A 22291-nucleotide genomic window follows, 5' to 3' on the forward strand; every position below is an offset into this window, starting at 1 on the left:
CTAACACCAGTTAAAACTCAGAGAAACAAATAATAATGCCAGACAGGCACAGTGGCTCACACCTGTAATTCCAGCACATTGGGAGACTGAGGCAGAGGATTGCTTGAGCCCCAGGAGTTTGAGACCAGACTGGGCAATATACTGACACCTATCTCTACAAAAGCATTTTAAAATTAGCTGGTATAGTGGTGCATGCCTGTAGTTCCAGCTAGTTGGGAAGGCTGAGGCAGAAGGATCACTTGAGCCTGGAAGGTTGAGCAGCAGTGAGCTGTGATGGCCTCACTACCCTCCAGCCTAGCCTACAGAGTGAGATCCTGTCTCAAAAAATAATAATGCAGAAAAACCTCCACACTTATATTGTTTGTGCAAGAATTCTCTAGACCAGTTTTCTGGGAGGCAATTTGCCAACAGGTACTAACAGACTTATGTGCATTGCATTGGTTCAAACATTCTTCCACGTTAGGAGAATTTATTCTGAAGGTCTAAATTTGTGTTTTTTTAAGGTGTACATGGAAAAAAGTATGCAAGGAAATTTACCATCACACATATTGATTTTTAAAATTGAGAGAAACTTTCACCAATATATTAAATAACTATTGGCTAAATAAATATTATATAGACTTTTCAAACTAGCAGAAAAATTGTCTGCAAGTGTTCTCCAGCAAACCCCCATTTACTCATTTTTAATAACTGCTTTATTCATGTACAATAACATTCACCCTGTTCAAGTGCACGGGTCAGTGGTTTTCATGTATTCCCAGAGTTTGCAACCGTCATCACTAATTTTAGAACTTTTGATTACCTCAAACAGAAAAGATGGAGCTCCCATCGCATCATCCAGATACTCCACATTTTGCTAATTCATTCATAAATTGATGGATGTTTAGGTTATTTCCACTTCTTGGCTACTATGAATAATGATGTTATGAATATTCATGTACAAGCTTTGTGTACGTGTACAGTTTCAGTCTCCTTGCCTATGTACCTAGGAGTGGATTTTCTGAATAATTCAGTGTTTGACTTTGTGAACAACTGTGCAACTTTTTAGCAAAGCGCCTGATGATTCTACAGTCCCACCAGCAGTGTATGATTTCCACACGTTCTTGCCAATTTTTGTTATTGGCTATTTTGTTTTCTTTTTAGCCATCCTCATGGGTGTGAAACAATATTTCATTGAGGTTTTAATTTACCTAGTGACTAATGATACTGAGCATCTTTTCATGTGCTTTTTAGCCACCTGTATATAACGTATATTGTTTTATGCATACAAATCATATGCAACTTTATAAATATATGATCTCAAGATGTTTCCAAAACACAGAGGAAAAAAAAATCTTTCCAGAAACATACAAAAGTATTAGTGGTGAATGTCTGGGTAATAAGATTATGATCGAGTTTTTTAAAAATCCTTCTATACCTCCTAAATGCCTGCCATGAATATGAATTACTTTCATGGTTTGACAGTGAAGGAAGGAATGCATGATGGGTTTTCAGACTGGGCCCGCACTTTGACATTTGACCAGGAAGGTGCCAGGCAGCCGGGCGGCATGGGCCACAGTGTGACCTTAGGCTTCACGTAGCTGTGTCTCCAGTCCCTGGAACTCTCAGGACCATAAGGGAAGAGGCTGTCCATCCGCTGCCTCCACCAGATGCACATTTGTGTGCCAGCACGGGTGAGGAATGCCTACTCCTTCTGCTCCCAGTGGATGAGAAAAGAAACCTGGTCCAGGCAGGCCATGGAGGACAAGCTAGATCCTCCGTGCAGAGGACAGGGCTGGCATGCAGGGATCACAGAGAAGGGAGACTCCCAGACAAGGGCCAGGACAGGCAAACGGCACCTGGCGATCAGCCCAAGTAGGCAGAGGCTGGAGGGGAAGGTTTGGACTCTCAGGGTAGTTGGAGAAAGGAGGAATGGCCAGAAAGGCTAATGTAGTAAGGGAAGGCTTCCTGGAAGTGGGGGAAATGGAACTGAGTTCTGCAGGACAGGTCTGTTGTGGGTAGACCAAGAAGGGAGAGGTTTCACTCCAACCTGACAGTGTCCGTTTCTGCCTGTTCTCTGTACTGGAATCTCCCTCCACCACCATCAGTCAATAAGCAGGTCCCCACAGACAGAGCCCAGGTCTCCTCCTCCTGCCGCTGCCAAAAGGAGGGTGGAAGAGGGATGGGCTCTAGATGTGTTACATTAAGGGAGTCCTCACTTGGTGGGAGACAGCAGGCAGTACGCTGGGACCCAAGAGGGCACACAATGGGGAGGACATAAGAGAAAGACCTGGAGTTCAGGCATCTCCACCCCAGAGAAGAAGAAGGAAAGAGAGTCAGGCAATTTTGGTGGGGCTGTGGGATTTAGGAAGCTCAAGAGCTGCTGGTGGTAGTGCAGATCTGAAGCATGCAACCTGGCATCACCTAATCATGACGGACACCCAGCACTGCCCCTCCTGGATGTGAGTCCTGGACAAAGGCTCACTCTCACAGGTCCAGAAGGGAACCGGCATGTGCATGTTCACTAGAGCATGGGGGAGACAAGACAGGAAGACGTGGGCAGTGACTCCACAGAGCTCCACATGCAGCCAAAATGATGGATCAGATGTGCGCAGGGCAACACGAGAGCATCTCTTTTTTTTTTTTTTTTTTTTTTTTTTGGAGATAGAGTTTTGCTCTTGTTGCCCAGGCTGGAGTGCAGGGTGCAATCTTGGCTCACTGCATCCTCCACCTACTGGGTTCAAGCAATTCTCATGCCTCAGCCTCCCAAGTAACTGGGACTACAGGTGCCTGCCACCACACCCAGCTAATTTTTTATATTTTTAGTAGAGACAGGGTCTCACTATATTGGCCAGGCTGGTCTTGAACTCATGACTTCAGATGATCCACCCGCCTCGGGCTCCCAAAGTGCTGGGATTACAGACATGAGCCAACGCATACGACCCAAGAGTGTCTCTTAAAAGCACAGTGCTGAGGGGGGCGGAATGTTAGAAGCAGGATGAGGCAAATGACCAACAGCATTGATATAAATTACAGACACACAAAACACCACGTATTTTGCAAGACACACAGAAACACAAGTACTCACATTAAACATGCTTGCTTGTTTGCCTGTGAGAGGAGGGGAATGGGAGCAGTGATGAAGGCAAAAAGAGAGCGCAGTTTAAGAACAAATAAAACAAGAGGCCCTTTGCACAAATAATCATAATGTAGCATGAACTGAGGAACGATGAACGCAACTCAGCACCAGCCGTCCAAATAAAGAATGCAGGTGCACTCCCCTTTAGAGGCCATTTCCTCACTCAAACGAGCTTCTATTCATTTACAGGTTTATTGGCTCCTCTGAGCCTTGGGCTAGAGCCCCAGGCCCTGGGAAGAAGAATGGATGAGAGCAGACACAGAGGGACCACAGAAGTCAGAGGCAGACCTCGAAAGAGAGTCAGAGGCAGGGACCGGGAGGAAGGGCTGCCCCTGTCCCGGTCTGGGATGGGGCTGTGGTCTGAAGGTCCCCGGGGGCCCCCTTGCTCCTCCAGAGTGTGATGGACCCATAATAGCTGCCCAAGTTCAAGTGTGGACTCCAGGGGCATGATGGGGCAGCCTAGCACATAGATGTCAGCACCTTTGCTGCCGAGCGGGAAGGCGTGGTCCACTTAGCACGGGTCCTCCGGGCTGGCAGGAGCTCAGGGTCATGGCCATGCCACTTCCGTGAGATCTCAGTCCTCACCTCCAGGGACAAGGAAGAGGATGTTAGGAAGGTCCCCCTGGGGCTTTGCTACTCCACCCCAATGAGTCTGAGGTGCAGGGAGAGGCCATGTAAGAGAAACGGAGACATGGGGCAGGAAAAGCCATGCTTGGCCACGGGCCCTGCTAAGTACTACCTCTGAAGGATACTACTTCCTCCTTCCTGTGAGTATTTCTCACCATTCTTTCAGCTCCTCTCTCTGCCTTTTAGCCCTGCCTTTGTCTGAGCCCAGTTAAAGGCATTTATGGGTGCTTTCTTGAGTTCCTGGCCAAATAACCACCCTGTTCTCTCTGAATCACTTAGACCACTCCTTGCTCTGGGGCTCAATTTTGTGAGCTCAACTCTGGCCACTGCAAACCTGTCCAGAGGACGTCACCTGAAGGGGGAGAAGATTCAGAACTCTGTCTGCGGGGCTTCAGTTGAGGGAACTGAAAGGAACTGAAAGAAAAGTAGCCTGGGGCAAAGTGGAAGGGTGGGATTGGAGGGGGCGCTGTCTGTATCTTCACGTCTCCAAGGGGCTTTCATGGGAACACGGTGCTGAGAGACTGCCCCATGCAGTGGGGCAGAACTAGAGATGTGGTGCAAGATGAAAGGAATCAGCTATCTGTTCAACATAGAGACGATCTATGTGGGAACACAGCTGCCTGGCAACAGAAAGAGCTATTGCAGGGTAGTAAGCTTCCCATCACCAGAAGTATGTAACCACCTGGTCTCCAACACTGCTTCCTAAGACAGCTCCCTTCACTACTGTCTGTGGAAACACCTTTTCCACACCCCACCAGACTCAGCCTGGGCTGCTGCTTGCCCCACCCAGGACCCCCAGGGCTACACTCAGACACCAGATAAGGCTGCATGGGACTTAGAGAGGCCTGGTGAGGAGTGAAGAGAGGGAAAGGAGAAGGAGCAGTCAGGGACAGAGGCGAGAGATGAGATGGGAGACGGGAGCAACACTCCACAGTGAGGGACACAGGACACCTGTGGCCAGGTCTCGCAGAATGCAGAGCCCATGGCAAATCCATGGCCAGCAGAGGGAGCGCAGGGGCCTGCAGGTGCACAGAGGTGGAACTTGGGAGTCTAGGGCATTGAGATCAATTCTCCCCGGCCCCTCTCCCCAGAACAAGACTGTCCTAAGGGGGAGATTCAGAAATTCACAGAGTCTCCTGGATGGAATTCACTTCGAGCCGGTCTCTGGCATCTTCCCACGTGTCCACGTGCGCAGCAGCACCATCTGTTCTGTCTTTTCATGCCTATCTCCCCTTCCGTCCATTCTCTTTGTGTGTCTGTTTCCTTTACGTGCTGTTTCCCGGGCTCCAGATCTTCTCTTTGTCTCTGATTATTTTTGCATCTGATTATTATCTTAGTTCCCTGTACGTTCACCTCTGACTTTCTTGGTTCCTCTATCCATTGTCTCTGATTGGCTCTCCTACAGCTGGCGTACTCCCTCCCCGACTCTCCCTTTATGTTCAATTTTAGAAACACAGAATTGGGGGATTCCTTCTGACTCCCTACTCTAATTCCGCTCCTGATCCCTGAAAGGCCTCCTCCATCTCCTGAAGAGTGGCTAGTAGAGCTTGGCCCAGCACAGAGAAGGGATAGGTAAGAGATGTTTACAGGTTGCATTCAGGTTCAGCTTGATCCAGAAGCTCAGGACAGACTACCACAAAGGCTCATAGGAGTCAAGGTGTGGCCTGAGCTGGGGTTTACAGGGCCTGAGTGGGAGAGAGAAGGAGGGGCCTTAGGTCTGGTGGGAAGGGCACTCCATGAGGGATATCCTTGAAAGTCACACACCTCTTGGTTGAGGAAGCAGTAGAGGATGGCAACGATGAATCCCTGTGGGGCCAAAGAGGAAAGACCCCATCAGAACACTTCGGCCTGGCCTCAAAGTGTCCACAGGCTTTCTGCTGCTCCTTCCCTATTCACCCCCAGGCTATGGCTTGGGCCAGGTCTGATTGAAAGGGGAATTTTGATGCATTCATTACTTACTATGTGCCAGGAATATTGTCTCATAGAATTGTCATAGCAAGCCTGCCAGGCTGTACTGTTGGCCTCATTTCTCTGACTTTATTTCTGCATCCCTTATGGATGAGCACAACATTTGGCACATAATAGGGGATCAGTAGGAGCTGAATAGATTGGATGGATGGATGGATGGGGGCGTGGATGGGTAGGTGGATGGATGAATGGATAGATGGGCTGGTGGGTGTGTTGGTGGGTGGGTGGATGGATGGATGGATGGGTGGATGATGGATGGGTGGGTGGATGAACGCATGGGTAGTTGAATAAATAGAGAGAGAGGTGGCTGGAAGACGGACAGACAGACAGATAGTTGAATAGATGGACGAAAAAGAATAGCCCTCACCCTGTCATGAACTCAGCCAAGGCCTGTGGGCAACAGCAGCTTCCTCAGCACCTCCCATGGAGAGAAAGAGTGCCTGTGGGGTCCTCACCTGGAAGGAGCCCAGTCCCAGCTCCAGGGGGAGGCGGATGCCCAGGCCGGCATTGTCAGGCAGGAAGTTGAAGATGATGTAGTGAATTCCAAAGAGTGGGATAAGGAAAAGTGTCGACTTGGAGAGACGCCTGCAGGAAAGACAAATCCTAGGCTCCCAAGGCTGGGATTAGAAACTGTCATGTGCACTTCGTCTTCTATCACTTCCTACCACCTCCCTATATCCACTTTGCCGACCAGCCACCCTGGGAAACGCCACCTCCCCACACTCACCCTGGGCTTTTGCATTTCTGGGCCCAGGATTCTGCTGATTCCCCTGCCAAGTGTTATTGCCCCAGTTTATCCCAAAGTCTATGCATCTTTCAAAGTGGGGATCAAAACCACTTCCTCCAAGAAGTCTTCTGTGACCACACCACCCTTCATATAGAAAGGATCTCTCTCTCCAGGCTCCCATAGAAATTCGTCTTAGCACTCATCCTTCTATTTGGCATGGGAATTGGCTGTTCGAAGTGCCCATCCTTCCAATACTGTGATACTCTAGAAGGAAGAGGCCAGGTCTATTCTGTCTCTGGGAACATAGGGAAGAGTACGGGGCTGAGGTCACGAATGCCTGTTGGATGAGACAGAACCACCACGTTGAATCCCCCTCCAGTTACACTTTTCCAGTGTCCCCAGACACACACACACACACAGTACCAATACTGAGAATGGGTATGGAGGCTGCCCTGAGCTGACTCCAGTTTCCTCAGCAGGATGCGGATAATATTGAGAAAAAGCCCAAAGTTCACCTGGAAATAGAGGTATAGGAAGATGGAAGACAAGGGTCAGGGGCTATGCTTGGGTGGCTGGGGTGAGCTCCAGCCCATTTGGGGACCAGAAAATTTAAATGCTTGAGACGTGAGAATGCAGGTGGATGAACACACATATCGTTGCTCCAGAACTTGTGGCCTGGAGCTGGGAGGTCCCACATTTGAGCCTTAGAGGACAGAGGAGGGCCCAGGACTCCTGTCCCTCTCCAGTCCTGGCATCAAGGAGGGGTGATCAGGCCTTGCCACCTGCCTCCGCACACCTCCCAGGCTCTTCTCTAGCACAAACCAGATGTCCCTCACTTTGCACAGTTGCTAAGTTGCAAAACATTTGTACATTTACCAAAGCCATGCAAAGCGGTCTTAACTGCCTCTGTGTTGTGTGTGGGAGCAGAGGGAGGGGAGGGGTTTAGCCGTGTGGTCTATTTACTGCCCCCACCCCACACCCCACACCCCAACCTCTCACTGCAGTGGTAAATGAGCTGCAACCAGCACAGTAGACTCATCAAAACTGAGCTGGAACAGCCTGCATGCTGGTGGAAACCACCATTCCTCTGGCTTTACAAATGCAATACTGAGGCCCAAAGAGGGCCTCACAGAGAATCAGTGGCAGAGCAAGGCTGGAGCTCTGTTTTCAAGACTCCCAGCCTGGAGTTGCATTTCCTGCTGTGCACAGCCCCTCGGTAGATCCAGGGAGGTTAACTGGATAAAGCCAAGAACAATGGCCCAGGGACTGACCCCAACCGAGAGGACGATGGGCCCTTTGATGATCCACCAGTAGGGGGAGCTGTTGTCCAGGTCCCAGCACCTGGAGAGAGAGGCAAGAATGCCATTATTGGAAAGTCCCATTCACTGTGATGACCCAGTGGCACAAATGCACCTCCCTCCTCTCTCGGGCATTCGTGCCTTCTGGCCTCACCCCACCCCCCCTCCAGCCTTCTCGTCTGTCTCAGCCAGTTAGGATCTCACCCAAAGGGGCACCCCAATCCAGGCTTGGTTCACCCTTTCTATCCACCTAGATGGACAAATGTTTCTGAACTCTGTATGTTCGATGCCTCCTTGCTGGACCCTACACATCCCTTTTTCCAGGAGGACCCTTGGCAGCTCTCCCACCCCACCTTCCTCCAGCCCCACAGCCCTGGGAATCAGCTGCACTCCCTGCCTGGCTCATGCCCCTTCTGTGCTATCCACAGAACGTTCTCCCACCCCGCATCCTAGCCGGGCAGTCCCTCCTCCTCCTCTTCCCAGCCTGGAGAACAGCCTGTGGCCTGACTGTCCACTCCACACCCTATGTAGGCCCAGTGGTTGTGACGAGGCGGCCGCTCTGACTCACGCAGTGTCCTCGAAGGCCAGCTTGCAGCCCACCCACGTGCCAGTGAAGAGTACAGGCAGCCCTACAAGAGTACAGGGGACACACAAGTGAGGGGGTCTGCATCCTTGGCTCTGAGACCTGGCCCCACCTCCCTCACCACCATCAGCCACTCAGGGAACTGCAAAGGCAGGGCCAGGCAGGACCCCAGAGCCAGGGTCCTGGTCCCACACTCCAACACTTGCTGCCGGACTGTGGCCCATCCCTCCCCTTCTCTGGGCCTCAGAGTTAGCTGGAGGGGCTTTTATGTGAGCTCCCTGGCCTTCCCAGCCCAGTACCTTCCCACGGTGCCCAACCCACCCTGGGCACTCACCCCAGCCAGCGAGAACCAGCCACCAGAAGGCTCTCCTTGAGCTGGGGGAGGTGGAGGCCAGGAGGCATGTCAGGTAGGCGGCTTCTGCCAACAGCCAGCTGAAGTTGGTCATGGTGGCGAAATGCAGGGCAGCCACAGAGACCTTGCATAGAACCTGGGGATGATACTCGAGTGCTTCCGAGCCGGGACACCCACTGGAGCCCCACCCCAGTCACCTGTACCCCACTCAGATATACAACCTCCAGGCCCCTCCATCTTAGGCTGGGAACTCCAGCTCCTTGGGCCACCCGAGAGGGGATATGGTGATATACAGTGAGGGTGAAGAGCACATATTTGGGATCTAGACTGCCTGGCTTCTAATTTACCATCTATTTGCTGTGAAATCACCTCACACCTTCGCTTTTCATCTGTAAAAGGAAAAACTTCCACTACCTAGCTCGTGTCCTTGTCATAAGGATTAATTAGAAACTCTGCCTAAGACTTGCTTCTATTTTCACTTAGCCCCACCCTTCCCGAGCTGACGTCAACTGGGTGACCTTGCCAATTGCCTCTCCTCTACAAAATGGGATGAAAGCGATCCTTTCTTCTTTGAGCTGTTTTAAAAATTTAAGAGATAATGCCAGCTGTCTCTCGAACAACACAGGTGTGAACTGCTGAAGTCCATTTACACATGGATTTTCTTCCATCTCTGCTACCCCTAAGACAGCAAGACCGACTTCTCTTCCTCCTCCCCCTCCGCCTACTCAACCTAAAGGCAATGAGGAGGAAGACCTTCATGATGATTTACTTCCGTTTAAAAACAGTACATTTATTTTCTCTTCCTTATGATATTCTTAAAATTTTTTCTCTAACTTTATTGTAAGAATGCAGTATATAACACATGTAACAGACCAAACATGTGTTAATCGACCATTTATGTTATCGGTAAGGCTTCAGGTCAACAGCCGGCTATCAGTAGTTAGGTTTGGGGGTGGTCAAAAGTTATACTTGAATTTTCAACTGAAAGGGGGGTCAACACCATTAACCCCCACGTTGTTCAAGGGACAGCTGTACGTGGTAAGCACTTATTGAAATGCCTGGCACAAAATAAGTGTTCAATATGAAGTATGATTAAACCTTTCATCAGTTAATTGAGGTCATATGTTTGCTCGCAGATTTCACTGTTCATTTCCAGGACACCTATAGAGAATCTAACAGGTGCTGGGTCTCCCCACTCTGCCCAGCTTCCCTTTAATTTCGGTTGCCTCTTACTGTCTCCACCCCACCTCTCCCATGGTGTCTTCCCAGTTTCCGGGACATGGCCCAGGTCCTCCTGTCTTTGCGAGTTTGTTCACCCGGGTCCCTCCCCTTCACATGTCCTCCTTCCCCATCTCCCTATCGTTGCCGCCAACATAGCTCCAGGGTCCCTTCCTCCCTGAAGCCCCCTCTCGTTATCCCCCCACTCTCAGCTTCCTCCACTTGGACGTCCTCTAATCTGTGTGCATTCTGTCCCTCGGGCACTTCCTGAAGGAGGGACCCGGCTCCTCCCGGCCGCTTGCATACACACCCCCAGCACAGACCAATGAGTGCTGAGGAGGTATCAAAGGAAAGGAAAAGGCTGTGCGTAGTGAAACGTGGTCTAGGTTAGATTACAGAACGCGGAGTAGAGCATGCAACATGGAAAATTACATGGATTGACACCACGATCTTTCCCAGGAATGGCGTGAGGACTTAGGGTCTGACATGAGAGACGGGCACTTTCCTGTTCTGTAACTGGCCATGCCTGCAGGAGCCCCAGGGTCAGCCCACAGGGCAAGGCAGGCTGGGGCAGGCACATCTGGGTCTGTAATCCCACCTCCTCTCTCCTCCACCAGCCCAGCCCCTCTGCCCACGGCCATTACGGTGGAGAAGCTGCAGTGGTCAGTGTCGTCAGCGTGGAAGAGGGCGGCATCCTTCAGGAACACAGCTCCCGCCTTGAGGATAAAGGTGGTGAACAGCTGGGTGTGGACGTAGTTCCGGGGACAGTGGAGCCTCCTGGTGTGAATGGGAGAAATGAGAAACAAGAAGCAAGCGGGGAGAGGGGATTCTGGGTGTGCTGCGACCGGGCTGAGCGGGGCAGGAGATGAATCGAATTGAATGCAATTCAAGCAGAATTGAACTGAGCTGAACTTGAGGTTTCAGTTTAACCCTTGCAGGACAGCTGAGCAACCATTCCTGTGCTCAGGGTAAGTGTGGAAACAGAGGAATATCTGGTCCCTGCCTTGGCAGTGCTCAGAGTCTGGGGGAACGGGGGCAGAAATGGCAGGTACTGCCCATGGGACCCCCTGGATGGTCAGAGACACTCATCCCCATGAGACCAAGAACAGCACAGGCCAGATGCGGTGCTCAGACTTTGAAGGCTGGAGGAGCGGGTGAGGGGCTGAAAAGGGACAATGATCAGAGAGTTGTAACAGTCAAGAGGGACTCAGGTGGGAGGCGGAGGATTGTTAGATGCAGATGGGAGCTGGGCTTTCTCAAATATAAACACACTGAGGAAAAATAAGGAATTCCAAGCAAATGCAATGAGTGCCGCAAGAGCAAAGGGGCGGAGGTAGGAGTGAGTTCTGGTGTTTGAAGAGATGGGTCTACATGCTGGGGAAGAGAGAAGGGAAAGTCGGACATGGATATGGTGCTTAGATCTGGGAAGTTCATGGCTATCCAGGCAAGAAATCAGACTTGGCCCTCTGGGAAATAGGGAGCCAAGGAAGGTTCTTGAGCTGGTGATTAGGATGGCAAACCTGAGAGCAACCAGGATGGTGATGGCCACAAGGAGGGCTACAATAGAGATGCTATGGCCCATGGTGTAGACAATCTTCACAGTGGAGAAGTAAGATTTCTGGGAAGGGCAGAGACAGAAGAAAGTCTTAGCTTCTGGACCTTGGAGGGAAAGAGAGGCTTGGCAGTCAAGCAGGTGAAGCCTTTGCCATTCCACCCCAACACTCCCCATCTGGGGGCAGAGGTGTCCGCAGGTACCATGGAAAGCTCCCCCCATGCACTGAAGATTTAGTTTCCTGCCTGAGCTGTGGGTGAGGGAGGGGCCGTGGCCGGGAGTGGAGATGCTTAGCACTCAGGATGTTGGGGGGCAGGGAGAGGCAGCCACAGAAACTACGTGTCCCTGGGGAATGACAAAAGCCCAAGAGGAAATCAGCTTGTTTATTGACATCCAGCTTGCTCACCGGGCTTAGGAACACAATGTCCCCAAGTAAAGGAGACAGCCAGGGACACCTGGGGACAGCCATATCAGGCAGGCAAAAGCTTTCCATGGCCAAGTGTTTGGATCAATCAGAGTCCAGCCTGGCCCTGAAGATAGAGGGTGCAGGCAAAGGCAGGGAGCAGGGCCCGGGCACTGGCCCCAATCCCAGCTCTCCTGTGGGGCTCAGGCAATCACTGCCTGTCTCTGTCTTTGCATCTGAAAAATGGTTACAGTCATGCTTTACCTTTCAGAGATCACAGGGATAGAGAAAAGGGATGATGCGTGTGGGAGTGCCTGGCAAAGGCTCTGCAGGATGCAGAAGGGTGGGGTGTGCTGGCTGGTATTAGGAGCTTTTTGCAATCTCTCTAGGCTTGAGTTTCCCTCACTGGCCCACACCACAACCATGCACACTGCTCCACTGACTGAGGGCCAGAGAAGAGAAGGAGCTTCCCCAGGCCTGCCAGGAGCCTTGTTTCCTCTGGAACCACCCCAAGCTCCCTGTCCTGGAGGCTTGGACACTGAAGCAAGATAGCAGCCGACAGATCTCCCACCTGCCCTCTGCCCCACTTCTCCCTTCAAGTAACTTGGCTGGTGGGTCAGCCTCGAGTAAGTTAGCAAAAGACCCCTTCTCCTCCAGACACTTCACTGCCCTCTCTGGAAAACTGTAATATTCCAACCTGCAGGCCAGGGAATGGCAGCCCCCACATTTGTGCACCCACCCATACAAATGTCCATGGCAGTCCTTCCTCCAAGATGCCAGGATCGTCTTACCTCATCGGCCAGCAGCTCCAGGGGCACAGGGCAGGCCACGGGGTAAGGTGGAAAGGGCTCTGACCAGCCAGTGATGGTGCAATCCCGGTTCACGGCCCCTGGGAGGCAAGCAAGACTTTCTAGCCACAACTCCTTCCCTCCTCCCAGGAGGGGTTGGGGTGCCGTGGACCATCAAGTGACCCTGGCAGGGTTACATGGACAGTTCCTCTCAGCGACAAAGAGGGTGTCTCCAGAGGCCTGGGGCCCTGGTCCAGCCTGCCCAGGGATACACTATGGGGCCTCCTATCTCTGGCTTCAAAGGCACCATCTCTTCCCAGAGAGGGTTATTCCCCTGAGGGGCAGAGAGTGGTGAGCTGGGCTACCAGCATCCTAAGGGCAGTGGGGGAGAAAAGAGGCCCTCACTGTCCGGGCACCCAGGCCAGGGAGGTGAGGTAGAGCAGCAGGGTGCCCCACCCACCCCGCCCTGGGCAGCTGGCAGCGTCTTAGCAGTCAGGCAAGCCTGCCCTCCTCCCCACTTGCAGCCTGCCTCCTGCTGACACCTGGCGGGCACCCAGGTCCAGCACTTACAGCTTCCACACTCTAATCCTCTCCTGCGCAGTTCATGCTCTTGTTGCCCCAGTTCACAGCTCAGGAAACAGAAGTCAGGATCAACTGACTGGCCCGAGGTCACCCCAGAAGAGGGCAAGTTGGTACAAACCCAGGTCTGCCTGCCCCCAAAGCCAGTGATGTGTCTGCCCCCCCTCACCTAGCACCCTACTCCCTTTCCCACCGCCACACCCAAGACCCCTCACCTGACTCTGAGCTGAAGTGAGAGAAGAAATCCGGGCAGGGGAGGGTGACCCACTCGCCAGAGCCTGCCGTCGGCCAGCACAGCAGCCCATCCCAGGTCCTAGGGCAGCCTGAAGAGACAGCCAGGAGCAGGGGAGACTCGGTCCAGGCACAGGGCTGCCCCCACAATTCAAGGGTTAAGGCTGAAGGACATAAAAATCAGAGAAACCGCCGCCTGCCTCCCAGGCCCCATACCCAGGGTGGTGTTGGGCGTCTCCTCTGCTGCCTGTAGACAGGCGCTCTCCTCCTCTCTCAACTGGGTGATGAAGTCACATTCTGGGTGCATGTGGCCCAATACCTGCTGGAAACAGTGAACAGGATGAGCCAGGCCAATTGGGTGCCCTTCCAGGCTCTGTGGTCCAAATGGCCTGAGAATAGGGACAAGGCCTGATTCATTTCTGTGTCTTGATCCTAAGCAAAGACCTGCTCACAGCACTTTCAGGTGTGTGCAGTGGAAGTTCAAATACAAGGAAGGGAAGGGGAAGAGAAAAGCAGGAGGGAAAGGGATGGCTCTAATAATCTCCCTTGTGGTTAATACTCTTGTTCTAAGGAAGGAAGGAGAAAAGGAAGGCTGGCTGGCTCTAATCTTCTCCTGCGCGGTTAACGCTCTTGTTCTTTCCAGTTCACAGCTCAGGAAGCGGAGGTCAGGACTGACTGACTTGCCCGAGGTCACACTGGAAGAGGGGAAGTTGGTATTATACAAACCTGGGTCTGCCTAGGGTTCGAGTGACTGTTTCTCCATTCTGCCTCATGGAAGTGAGTTCTGAGACACAGAAGACAATGTGCTTCCGAAGACCTTGCAGAGACAGCCAACTCTATCCTTGCCAGGGCCCTTCCTCCTTCCCTGTGCTACTCTCCTTGCTCTGCACTCCTGCTCCCTGGAAGCAATTCTGTGTAAACTACCTTGGTAAATAGAATAATGGCCCTCAAAGATGTCCACATCCTAATCCCTGGAACCTGTGAATATGTCACCTTATATGGCAAAAGGACTGTGCAGATGTGATTGAGTTCAGGGTCTTGAGATGGGACGATCGTCCTTGACTTTCTGAGTGGGCCCGACCACAAGGCTCCTTATAGGGGGTGCGGGGGGCAGGAGAGTTAGAATCAGAGGAGGCGTCATGAGGATGTGTGTTGTGGGAACTGAGATTTAAAGGTGCCGCACTGCTGGCTTTGAAGTAGAAAGGACACCAAGGCAAGGAAAAGCCAAGCAAATGGATTCTTCTCTAGTCTCCAGAGGAATGCAGCTCAGTGAATACTTTGGATTTACCCCACTGGAAACCATTTTAAATTTCTGACCTTTGTCTCAGTCTCTGCTTTTAGGGGTGCACGTGGGCAGGAACACGTGAGTAAATGAGTAAGTTAGTGAGAGAAGATGGATGAATGAATGAGCACATGGATAAGTGAGCACACAAACGAGGTGGAGGAGCAATCGAATGTGGATGCACAGAGCAAGGAAGGGAGGGAGGGATGCCTGCTGGGCAGCTGGCTGGTGGAGTGGATGAGTATACAGACAGACGGAAGACATATATAGGGCTGGGAGGGTGGTGGATGGATGAATGGACAGACAGATGACTCGTGGATGGGTCCATGGTGGATAAGTGAGAGAGCTGTGTAGGGATGGAGGTGCGGGCTCGTGGATGGGTAGATGAAAGGATCATAGCCTTGATGGCTGAGCAGCCCTGAAAGATTGCAGTTTTAGGAGCTTCCCAGATCTCGTGCTACACAGTGGCCGTGAGGAATGATCTCTGGAAGCTGGAAACAAGTTGGATTTTTTGGAAATCATCTAGCACTATTTCTGAAAGTGTGCCTCGGGAACCAACTAGAGATCCACTGGGACGGAGGCAGGAATATCCAGAGATCCACGGTGGATCCAGCGCTTTGCATTTCCACAAGTTCTCCAGGGAACTGGGAGTCAATGCAGGAATTCCTGGCACGTCTCCCTCCCACTGCCCCAAACTGGAGGAGCACCAAACTGATCACCCAGCAGCCCAGAGCCCAAACAGATGCATATAAGGGGAGCCAAGTTCACAAAACATGCTTTCTGCTCTGTGAACTGGGTATACAGCATACACATTTTTGAATAACACACACATCCAAGTCAGCGAGTGTAGAATTCTGTTCCCCAGGCTCTCACAGGGGAGGAGTGGCTGGGAAAGGAGAAAGGGCTGGGTCCTAATAGACCCTGGGCAAACTGTGATCAAAACCAGGACAGGGGCCAGGCACAGTGGCTCACACCTGTAATCCCAGCACTTTGGGAGGCCAAGGTGGGCAGATCACGTGAGGTCAGGAGTTCCAGACCAGCCTGACCCATGTGGCAAAACGCTATCTCTACAAAAATACAAAAATTAGCAGGGCGTAGTGGCACACTCCTGTAATCCCAGCTCTCAGGAGGCTGAGGTGGGAGAAATGCTGGAACCTGGAAGGCAGAGGTTGCAGTGAGCCTAGATCATGCCACTGCACTCCGGCATGGGTGATAAAGCCAGACTCTGTCTCAAAAAAAAACAAAAAGAAGCAAGACAGGTGCCATGGGAGGGAGTGCCCATCTCACAGGGATAGGAGAGGGGACATTTGAGCTGAACCTCTGGACAAAGGAGCATTTTTAAAGCCAGACACACACAGTGAGGAGAACAGCATCTGGAACCAAAAAACAGCATGTGCAAAGACAGGGGAAGTGGAAAAAGGTGTATTTGGGAAGTATCTGCCCAGGACTGTTTCTCTTCCCATGACCACAAACACACACACACACACACACACACCCTCACACACTTCCTCTCTCCCTCTCTCTCTCTCTCTCTCTCTCTCTGTCTCTCTCTCTCTCTCTCAATGTCCAGCAGGATCCGTGTCAGCAAATGTTTTATTAACAGCTGGTGTTCTTTGGGAGAAATGCAGGCACAGCAAATAGTGCAGCAGACCTAAGACGGGCTGGGGTCAGAGAGTAGAGACTTTGACCACCAGGTGAGGACAGGAGACAGTGAGTGACCACATGGAGAGCCCCGAGAGCTCTGCCATGGACCCGTGGGCTAGGAGAGGATCTGAGACCCAACCCAGTAAGGAGGGTCACCGCCACCAGCACTGCCCTGGCAGAAGTCACTCCTGTCCCACCCTGCTGACCCTATTGCCCCAAATCCAGCTTGGACCCAGCTCTGCCATCTGCTGTTTAGCCATGCAGGGCCTCAGGGTGCAGATGTCACCCACTACCCAGGCTCCAGATCTCATTTTGGTGGGTACCCCAGACTCAGCTCTTGGCTTCCTCCCCAGGACTCAGTGGCCCCAGGTCCATCTCAGGGCAGAGCCCCATTGCATCTCCCCAACATCTCCCAACAGACTGAGGAAACAAAGCGGGGAAGGAAGGGGGCAGGTGAGACTGTATGGGACTTTCTCACACCATCAGCCTGACATCGACCCTGGACTGTTGAGAGAGCCATGGTCTCCGCCTAGCCTTCCTCCTGCTACATGGTCTGGAAAGCCCCAACTTTGCCTGGGAACCTTCTCAGAGCCAATCAAGGGGAACCACTGAGGACAAAGGACGCCATGTGAGCAGCCTAGGGCCAAAAGGAGAGATAGACGGTGCCCACACTGCTAAGAGGAGGAGGGAAATTTAGGGAAGCCCAACTAATGACTCGGGATGTGTGGTCACAGGGCCAGATGGAAGGGGAGATTCTAGGGAGGGAAGTGGTGGGGTGGAAAGACAGATCATTCCAAGATTTATCCAAATGTTCCTGCTCAATCAGGACTGGCAAAACACATCCTGGGGCTCCCAGTCACCCCTACACACTCCTGAGGGGAGGCTCCCTTGCCCTGGACCCCCAGGCCTTGCATCTGTGCCTGCCACTCTTCCTGGTGTCTGCAGGGGATGGAGCCCCCCCTGGCCAACAGTGATTTAGTTCTAGCTTTCATATCAACACCATCTGCTGAACGGCCACCACCAGGTCCTGGGTCCCCCTGCTAAAAATAAAGCTTTTGCTGCAGAGCACAGAGATGGCGCCAGGGGGCAGTCAAAGTTTCCTGTGTTGCACCCCTCTACCCAGCCCTTGACAAATCAGATTCCGCTCAATGCACAACAAACCTGGCCAGCAGATATGTTCTCTTTTTACAAAAGAGATAAGGCTCAGGAAGGCTGAGGGACTTGCGGGCCACACGGCTAGTTTCACGGGTCCAGGATTCAAGCCCAAAGCCTGTGCACTTGGGAGCAGGTGCAGCAAGGTGCTCGCGAGGGGCAGCTGAGGAGGAAGAATGCTTCAGCCCCCACCATCCCAGAACTTTGTGACTCCCATCCTGGTCCCTGCTGTCACTTGCAATAACCTTGTGGAAAGTTACTGGAAAATTGCAGCCTATTTGGGAAAGGCTGTCTGTCCTGATGCTCCGTGCTCCAGCGCCCTAGCCCATGGAGTAGTATTTGGTTGCCAAAAGCCTCTCCAGCCCTCAGCATCACAAGAGGTTGATGGATCCCCTAACTGCTGGAGCAGAAGCAGCTGGTCTCCACCAGCTCCTCAGGTTCCACTCCTTCCCTGGCCACACTGTCTTCAAAGAAAACCACCAAATTGGAGATGGCTCAGGGAGTCATGGGGCTAAGGAGGGGTCCGGAAATCCTACCAGGGGAGCATGTGGAAGCATCGCAGATGCACAGCTGAGAGAAAGAGCAGACTGGGGGAACTAAGAGGGGGGCCTGACTTTGCCTCCCCAATTCTGAGGCACTGTCTTGGGGCAGACAGAGTCTCTGTGGTCCCCAGAGGGCACAGCCAGGCCCTGGGGGAAGCAAGAGGAAGTCTGTGTTAATAGCGCTACCCAGAATCACAGCAGACTGCCTGGCAGAGGGAGATGAGTGGGGGGCCCCAGTATCAGGAGTGCTCCAAGCCACAGCCTGCCACCTGCTCGTAGGGAGGGACTTTAGAGTGGGAGAAAGGCAGTAGGGTCTCTGCCAGGCTCCAGTTGGCCCCATGACTCCCAAATCTGGAGCCTAGTAGAAGCTGGAGGGTCTGAGCTGGCTACTCACGGTCGGTAACTGGCTCAACACGCAGAAGACTCGGGTCCCCCACATCCGGCGGTCCATGGTGGGCCCAGCAGCGGCTCCCTCCGCCAGCCTCAGTGAACCTTGGCTGTCTTCCCTCCCCTGCTGTCCCCTGACACAGCCACTGCCACCACACCCTCTGCTTCCCTTTTCAGGTGGCTGTTTGCATAGGCAGGAGCCAGCCAAGGGGACACAGCCCTCTGAATATTCACCAGGATTTCAGGACACCTGCTCAGCTGAGCCCTGGCTCTGAGGTGGGACTCTTTCCAGCAGGCAGGGGCTGAGCCCCCACCCCCATCACCTTCTACTCTGGCCATAAGTCTGCTCGTGTGTCTGTCCTGATAGCAAAGGCCCAGAAAGGTGACAGCCACTGGTCACTTGGTCAATATTCTCTACCACTTTCTTCTTTCTCTGAGTCCAGGTCTCTGGTGGCCGTCAGATTGATGGGATCTTAGAGAATAGGAAGGGGACCCGGACCTGCCCTTCAGAAGCCCCCAGATTACTTGATGTGGGCTCCTTGCCTTAGCCATAGGGCTGGAGAGTGAGGTCAGAGCTGTGCAGCCTGGTGGGGAAGGAGAAGGGTATAGTATCAGTGGAGACGGATGTCAGTGGACATGGAGGGTTGGAATGGTCCTAGAAAAGGAAGTGTGATCTCTAAGCACTGGCATGGACTGACCAGGAATGTGTCATGTCAGCAAGACCCGGGTCCTGTATAGGGCAAGGACTCTAGCGTGGATGGTGGGCTGAAGCTGCAAACATCAAGGCTCTGGACTTCACATGGGGGCTTGTCAAAATCTCTCCAGAAACACTCATGGCAAGAGGGGGAAATGAGGTTGGTTGGAAGCTTTGTGAAACGATTCATGGGCCAGGCCATCTTGAACAGGGAGAGGACAACTCTCATTGGGAGCAGAAATGAGAAGACTTACGTAGTCACTCAAACTATATTGAACGTTCATTGCCTGGTTGCTTTTATTATAGTTTTAGACTTTAAAATGCATGATCTCCACCGGCCGGCTAAAGACAGTGTTCTAAATGCCCTGGATCTTGCACAGCATCTTGAAATTTCAAAGACGTCGTTTCTGAAAGACCTGAATGTCCCAGTAGCCAACCCGTCCTGATGTTTGTGTGCACGTCTCCACTCACAGAAGCTGCTGGGCTGGGAGCTAGAACTCCAGACATGTTTACGGCCCCAGTGCATCATGAATGTTGAAGGCGACTCGCCCCCGCCACATCTGGATTTGGGCTCATTTGGACATCAGCAGGGCTTTATTTTTCCATTTCTGTTCATTGTCAACAACATGCTGAAGAAAAATATTTCAAAAAGAAAACATGAACCACCCCAAGCCCCAAAACGCTCCTACCCTGTGCAAGCATTTTCACGAGATTACCTGTGAGAAGGGTGCAAGCAGCATGCCACACAGAGCTCTGCACACTTTTACACTTTCAGGGGAGGGCAGAGCTCCTCTCTTGGCAGGCTGAGAGCTCACAGGTTGGAAGAGCAGTGTGCTGAGAAGGTACAACTTGAAAGGAAAGCTAGAACCTTCTGTTCCTCAGCTACAAAGAAGCAACAGCACCAGGGAAAAAAAGTCTTACAGTTAATCACTCTTGATAATTAGCACCACTATCATTAGCATTAATGATGGCTAATAATTGAGGTTGATAGTGATAATTAATAATAGTGATTACTGTCTAAACGACTGGTTCCTAACCTGGAGCAATTTTGCTTCCCTAGAGGACACTAGGCAACGTCTGGAGACACTTTTTATTATGAAAATAAAAACTAGGAGTCGGGGTGGGGAGTGGGGTGGGAGGTGTCACTGGTGTCTAATGAGTGGAGACAAGGGATGCTGTTGAGTATCTACAATGCACAGGATGCCCCCACCCTCGACCATACAAGGAATTATCCAGTCCCAAAGATCAGTAAGACCAAGGCTGAGAAACCCTGCTCTAACTGTTCTGTTCCCCAAGGATCCCTGCAAGCCTGTTCCTTCATGGAGCTGTCTTCTCTAGCTAATTCTCTATACACCCAGGATTCACATTCTGCCTCCATCACTTTCTAGCTGTCATTCACTTGGCAAGTTATTTAGCCTTTCTGAGCCTCTGTGTTAGTCCATTTGTGCTGCTATAAAGGAACATCCAAGGCTTGGTAATTTTTTTTTAAGAAGACGTTGCTCTTGGCTCACAGTTCTGCAGACTGTACAGGAAACATAGCACTGGCATCTGCTTCCAGTGAGGGCCTCAAGAAGCTTCCACTCATGGTTGGAAGGTGAAGGGAGAGCCCTTCGTGTATCACATGGTGAGAGAGGGAGCGAGAGAGCAAGGGAGGAGATGTCAGCTCTTTAAGCTACGAGCTCTTGCATGAACTAGCAGAGCGAGAACTCGCCCATGACCATGGGGAGGGCACCAAGCCATTCACTAGGGATCCACCCCAGACCCAAACACCTCCCACCAGGCCTACTCCAACGATGCAGGTCTATCTCAACATAGGATTTGGTGAGAACAAAACATCCAAACCATATGAGCCTACGTTTTCCCATAAGAAAAATGGGGATGATACTAACGCCTTCTTTATAGGGTTGGTGGGATAAATGGACAAGGAAAGCCGTGTACTATAAAGAACCTCATATAGAGCCTAGATCACAGTGGACAATTATTTATGACGGCATGTAATGAAGATGGACTAACAGCAAATAAGATTGGAACAACTGGTTCTTTGTATGAAAAAATAAGATTAGATCTCTAGCTCACATTTACAAAACATAAATTCTGGGTTTAAAATCCTAACTATAAAACAACAAATTCATAAAAATGCTTCAAAAAATAGAAATTTATTTTTACGGCCTTGGAATAAAGGAGATTTTCATATAAAACTCATAAATAAAAAAGTGTGATCACATCAACATTTTAAAATGTATGTTCAAGAGAAGATGTCATAGATGAAAACTAAAAGCATTTTTCTGCTACAAACAAAGAAATATTTCCAACCAGTCTTGACAAACAAATCTGTAATATCAAAAATATATTTTTAAAATATTTAAAACTCGGCCGAGCATGGTGGCTCATGCCTGCAATCCCAGCACTTTGGGAGGCTGAGGCAGGCAGATCACGAGGTCAGGAGTTTGAGACCATCCTGGTCAACATGGTGAAACCCCGTCTCCACTAAAAATATAAAAATTAGCCGGGTGTAGTGGCACACAGCTGTAGTCCCAGCTACTCGGGAGGCTGAGGCAGGAGAATCCATTGAACCTGGGAGGCAGAGATTGTAGTGAGCTGAGATTGCAAGCCTGGGCAACAGAGCAAGACTCTGTCTCAAAAAAAAAAAAAAAAAAAAAAAATTTAAAAATCAGTAAGAAAGAGAAAAATAACTCAGTAGAAAAGTGAGCAAAGGATATAAACAGACAATTCAGAAAAGAAGTGAAATATACAGGCCAATGAACAGATGAAGAAATGTCTAACCCTGCTAATACTAAAGAATATGAAAATAAAAATAATAATAAGCTACCCATTTTCACATATCACATTGCCTGAAACTATAATGTCTGATAACACAGTGTCTGGAAGATCATGTAAAGAAATGGGAGCATTCAGAAAGTGCAGATGAGAGTGAATTTTGTATAACCACTTTGAAAACCAATTTGATATTATCTATTGAATTTAAGAATGAACATATCCTATAAGCCAGAAATTCCATTTCTGGATATTTGCCTCCTGAGTTGTGTTGTTTATAACATGTAGTGAAAACCAGAAAACGACACAATTGTCCAATGAGAAAGGAATAGCTAAACAAAATGTGATTTATTCATGCAATGGAATACTAC

General features: G+C 51.0%; 1 protein-coding gene and 1 long non-coding RNA gene across 3 annotated transcripts in view; one reads left to right on the plus strand and one right to left on the minus strand.

Moving 5' to 3' along the window:
- Positions 1-1865: 1865 nt before the first annotated feature.
- GHRHR (growth hormone releasing hormone receptor) overlaps positions 1866-22291 on the minus strand; it is a 38134-nt gene continuing 17708 nt past the window's right edge. The window contains exons 2-13 of one of the 2 annotated variants that reach the window (XM_021674941.2): positions 13661-13766; positions 13429-13536; positions 12638-12735; positions 11412-11509; positions 10536-10668; positions 8656-8797; positions 8307-8367; positions 7712-7781; positions 6864-6955; positions 6169-6298; positions 5510-5551; positions 1866-3703 (exon numbers count right to left, since the gene is read on the minus strand). In XM_021674941.2, coding sequence (XP_021530616.2) covers positions 3578-3703; positions 5510-5551; positions 6169-6298; positions 6864-6955; positions 7712-7781; positions 8307-8367; positions 8656-8797; positions 10536-10668; positions 11412-11509; positions 12638-12735; positions 13429-13536; positions 13661-13751 — 1191 coding nt within the window. In that variant the 5' untranslated portion in view covers positions 13752-13766 and the 3' untranslated portion in view covers positions 1866-3577. Of the gene's footprint in view, positions 3704-5509; positions 5552-6168; positions 6299-6863; positions 6956-7711; positions 7782-8306; positions 8368-8655; positions 8810-10535; positions 10669-11411; positions 11510-12637; positions 12736-13428; positions 13537-13660; positions 13767-22291 lie in introns of both variants that reach the window. The other variant, XM_021674938.2, reaches the window with a different exon arrangement.
- Positions 10243-14760, plus strand: LOC105732865 (uncharacterized). Its single transcript, XR_001111096.3, has 2 exons — positions 10243-10859; positions 14088-14760. It is a non-coding gene; the product is annotated as an uncharacterized LOC105732865 (long non-coding RNA).

The sequence above is a fragment of the Aotus nancymaae genome, unplaced genomic scaffold, assembly GCF_030222135.1.
Source record: "Aotus nancymaae isolate 86718 unplaced genomic scaffold, 86718_ANA_hifiasm-v0.15.2.pri h1tg000025l, whole genome shotgun sequence".
NCBI lineage: Eukaryota > Metazoa > Chordata > Mammalia > Primates > Aotidae > Aotus > Aotus nancymaae.